Source organism: Lathyrus oleraceus, chromosome 4 (assembly GCF_024323335.1).
Source record: "Lathyrus oleraceus cultivar Zhongwan6 chromosome 4, CAAS_Psat_ZW6_1.0, whole genome shotgun sequence".
In the NCBI taxonomy this organism is placed as follows: Eukaryota; Viridiplantae; Streptophyta; class Magnoliopsida; order Fabales; family Fabaceae; genus Lathyrus; species Lathyrus oleraceus.
The window spans coordinates 472,387,475-472,392,181 of record NC_066582.1 but is presented as its reverse complement, the minus strand read 5'-3'; the positions used below and the strand labels follow the sequence as shown (position 1 = coordinate 472,392,181).

The window sequence follows — 4,707 nt, the reverse complement described above, 5'->3', positions numbered from 1 at the left end:
TATCAATTAATAATTTTAATATTTAATAGAAAAAAAAATTAAGAAATGAATGAATTTTTATTGAATTGTTTTAGAATGCTAATAGTCAATTATTAACTGAAGTCCTCGGTTGACTACGCCAACTTAATCTTAATCTTAATTGTAAGTTTATAATTTTTAATTATCAAAATGCCATTGAAAATGATTTGTGTGATTTAACTTAAAATATTATTTATTTTCTGCTTTGACTTCAAACAACACGTCGGTCCATTTTGAGATCCTATATAAATGCCTCACAATTTAAGGTAAACAAACGAAGATTTATTTAAACTCAAAACATGACATTAAGATTTGAATCATAATGTAACAAATGACTAAAACATTACACTTTTGATTTAAATATCTTGAAATGAAATGATACAAATATGCATAAATGAAAAATACCAAAATGACTTGTCAATTAAATTTAAACTCAAACTCTTAACATAAGTGTCCAATGGCTTGAAGGGAGACATTTGTGACATCCTCCCTAGGACTTCATAGTACTAACATAAACTATATGTTCTTGCTCCTAACCTTTTTTTGTTGTAGCGAGTCAAGATTGTGAAATTTTCAAGACCAAAATACTAAGGTTGACACACTAGTTTGCAGAAATTCCATGATTGTCATTAGAGGAAACATCATGGCCATATGAGATTTTTTGTTTTCTGCCTTTTCTTTGTCTATTGCTACCTCCTCTTTCTTGAATTCCCCCTTTTTCCTTCTCCGCCACATCTTCTTGATGGCGCTTCACCTGTCTTCAATGGACAATTTATCAGTCTATTACACGGAATATAACATGTAGTGTATATTATACAGATAATGTCAAATTAGAACTTTCATAATATGGAGATAAAAATCGTATCGATAAAAATGAAACCTAACTATATCAAATGTGAACTTTCATAACGTGAAGAATAAAATTGTATCGATACAAAAAGAAACCTTAGTAGATCATGCTCCAGATGTCTTATACCTAGATCTCTCCCTAAATGGATATGATAATTAGGGTTTTATAAAAGCACCTGACATTTTTGTAAGGAGAGGATTAGCCATGGAGAATCACTTACCATTTTGACACACTTCACACATACTCCATTGTTTTGTATCCTCATTCATTGGTAATGATAATTTACAAGATTAACCTTGATTACATAAACAAAACAAAAGATACAACTAATTAAAAGATTATGAACCGTAACAAATCATATTTTAAACAAACCCTCTACAACGAGACAAAAGTTGTTAGATCTAAGTATAGTTGGATCTATCGTCAAAATCTAGTCACTCGATAAAAGTTGTTAGATCTAAGTACATTCAAAACCAACCAGTTATACACCAGTTTACAATCGTTGTATAGTATAGATATTATTGATGTATCAACTATAAGTTAAAAAATTTATACCCGATGAAAAATGATTGTTTTAACAATATATATATATATATATATATATATATATATAAAAAAGAGAGATAATCCACCTTAAACTATGTTTTAAGATCTAATGTACAAATCATTGGTGTATTTGTTCAAAACTCAATATATGATGGACCATAGAGTTCCCACATAACCCAACACTTATGACACATTATCCAAACTCCAAATCTATAGATCATTCCCACAACCTCAAAAAACTTATCCACTTGAAAGTAAACCCCACAACTCAACTAAAAGTTAAACCTACCCTTTTGATTTTCACAGCAATTTGTATTTTATTCAACAAAGAACAAACAAGGAAAATACCTCAAAATACATGCAACACATAATCATGATAGATGCCATGGATGTAATGTAACACAAAAAGAATTCAAAAAACTAGAAATAATGTTAGAATGTAACTGACCCCAAAACAGAAGTTCTGATAATTAGTGTCGATGCTCGACGAATCGCCCGCCATTCCATAGTTCATCTGGTTGGAATTGCGTTTATTAGAATTAGAACTTTCATTATAAGTCATGAAAGTAGATGAAGTGGAAGCATTCATAGAATTGCTTCCATCCAATCCAATATCTGCTTGAAACATATCACTAAACAACTGCTGCAACTCCTCAAAGCTCTCCTCTCCATTTTCCTATATCACAAAATTAAGTTATCGAACGGCTCAGACAAAATAAATAGAGATCTTATTATCTAATCAGATACAAATTATAATCCGTCTAACCAGATACAAATTATAGTCCGTTTTACACACCCTTAAAGACAGTTCTCCATTTGCATTATTATACACCAACACATCTTGAACCATTAACCCACATGGGTCCAAGATTTTCAAATCAAGTTTGATATTTTTAAGTCATATATTAATTGGACAAACAAAAAAACAAACAATATAAGGACCCAATCTCAAAAGGTGAAAAGTAGCAACTACATAGTATTTGGCTAAAGAAGACACTTATGTTTGTCTATCTTTATCCACTAAATAAAAAATATAATAAAACAACGTGTTCCACTCATTATAAGCAAACAAAAATAAAATATTGCAAAAAAAATATATAAAAAAAGGACTCACATTTGAAGTAGTTTGGCTCATCATTGTAACCATTTCGTTCAAAAAATCACCCATACCCTGCAAAACAAAGTTCATTTTCTTATACATTAGTACATCAAAATTATTGGATCTAAAACACCCCTTCATTTGATTGAAAAGCAATATCAAATTCACCTCTTTTTCTCAAAAACACCCCTTAATAAAATAAAAATTTATTAATATTTTTGAAAAATAATATATATTAAATTTAGAAAGGAGTAACTTACATTTTCATCATCATCATTGTCGTAAACTCCAACGTCATACATTAACCTCTTATTTGCGTCAGATAAAACTGCCACAAAAAAAACACTATTTGCATTTTAGACCCAATATTTAAATAAAAATAAAAATTTCAACTTTTCTTCAATTTCTAAAAGAAAGTAAACAAATAAATCATGGGTCAATTTCCAACCATGAAAATAATATTAAATTATAAAATTATAAAAAAACACATGAAGTTCATGTGCAAAATTACCAGAATAGGCCTCTTGAATCGCCTGAAATTTCTTCTTAGCTTCTTCCACAAACTTCACATTTCCTGAAGCTGAACAACGATCTGGATGCCATTTCTGTCCAAATTCATCAAAAATCAAATCAAGGGTTCTTCCAATTCCAACCATGAAAAAAAAACTTGATTTTTATATGAACAAGAAACAGAGTTATTATCAGAGAAAGAGAAAAAAAAACATTCAAATTAAATTCTAACCATTGCAAGTTTCTTATAAGCATTCCTTAGCTCTGAATCAGTGCATTCTTTATTCAATCCCAAAACCGCATAAAAATCATTGCTTTTGTTTCCTTCATTAGCCATTTTTTTCCAACAAAAAAAAAGACAAATTTTCACAACCTAGAACTCTCCGAAAGAACAACTCAAACTAATGTTTGTGTCGGCAAATTGAATCAAACAAACAAGATGCAGATTCCGTACAACCTTAAAAAAAATGAAGAAGCTGAAAAGTCATAGATATACACAATCACAAATCACAATACCATTATTATGATGTGATTATATATAGATATAAAATATGTAATATTAATAATATACAACTTGGGTGACAACTTGGGTTTAGTTTAGTTTAGGTTAGGCTACATGTTTGTGAATAGGTACATAGAATGAAAGGTTGAAGTGCAAAGAGAATACTCTAGAGACATAGAGTTCTAGACTCTATAAATAGTTTTTTTTTTGTGTTTATTTAAATATTATTTATTAAAATATGAGAGTGTTGTTTTTTGTTTTGAATGATTAATTAATTGAAAACATAGAAGTGGTTTTGATGTAGGGTTGAGATTCTATGTGGATGAAGATATTTTAGTGAGAAAGTGTGTCCAGAAGGTTCTTTGTGGATGTGAAAGTCCTTTAACTCCTTTTGTTGTTGTTGTTTTGTTGTGTGTGTGTAATGAAATAATAAAGTGAAAACGTGAGATTGTGAAATTGTTTTTATAAAGAGAAATAAAAGTTGAATTTTGGGGTGGGACCCATTGGAGGTGTTACTAAGGCTGTTTAACCGATTTGAGAATGAATTGATTGCTCATACTCCATTGTCTTTGTCAGATGATAAAGAAATTGGGAAAAGGTTGTGGAGGTCATGGAAATAGGTTTCTTGAAAATATGTATTGCAACTTTTTTTGATTGATTGACATGAGTTACAAATCTACAAAAGATTGGGTTAATTAAGGACTTGGAAATGTATTTAAAAAAATAAAAATTGGAGATTTTTATTTGTTGTTTCATTTTGTTGGTAAACAATTTTAAGTAATGGAACATAGGAGGAGTAAGAATTTATAAGATAGAAATTTGTGTACTTCTCTCTTTGGTTTTAGATAGTAGAGCACTAACATTCATCATATTCATTTGATTTTTTAAAATGGGTCATACTTAAATTTTTGTATTATATTATATTTTAAAATTTCTAAATAATTCAATCATATTTTTTATAACACGCATATAATTCATCAAAAACTTTTAAAATGATTTTTTTTAAAAGGACCAAGGTTTGAATTTTTGAGTTGTCGTTAATCTTTGAAAGATTCCTCTTGGTATGAGTGGGAGTTGACATCATGGTTTATCTATGTTTTGACGATGATTATCTTTATATTCAAATGATAGAGGTGGACAAACAAGTGTCACTTGGTCCGAACCCGTGAAATCCGTAGAAAA

At 29.3% G+C, this 4,707-nt stretch overlaps 1 protein-coding gene across 4 annotated transcripts; it reads right to left on the bottom strand.

Moving 5' to 3' along the window:
• Positions 1-350: 350 nt before the first annotated feature.
• On the bottom strand, positions 351-3,750 carry LOC127076226 (uncharacterized). 4 transcript variants are annotated; one of them, XM_051017820.1, is made up of 7 exons: positions 3,256-3,750; positions 3,025-3,118; positions 2,774-2,841; positions 2,529-2,585; positions 1,863-2,090; positions 1,089-1,163; positions 711-776 (listed from the first exon to the last, which is right to left on the bottom strand). In XM_051017820.1, exons 1-6 carry the CDS (start codon positions 3,358-3,360, stop codon positions 1,134-1,136), a joined length of 582 nt encoding a protein of 193 aa, XP_050873777.1. In that variant the 5' UTR covers positions 3,361-3,750; the 3' UTR covers positions 711-776; positions 1,089-1,133. The 4 variants fall into 4 exon arrangements, with proteins under 4 accessions (XP_050873776.1, XP_050873775.1, XP_050873777.1 ...); XM_051017821.1 differs by having other exon boundaries at positions 711-772; XM_051017819.1 differs by lacking the exon at positions 1,089-1,163 and having other exon boundaries at positions 351-776.
• Positions 3,751-4,707: the final 957 nt, after the last annotated feature.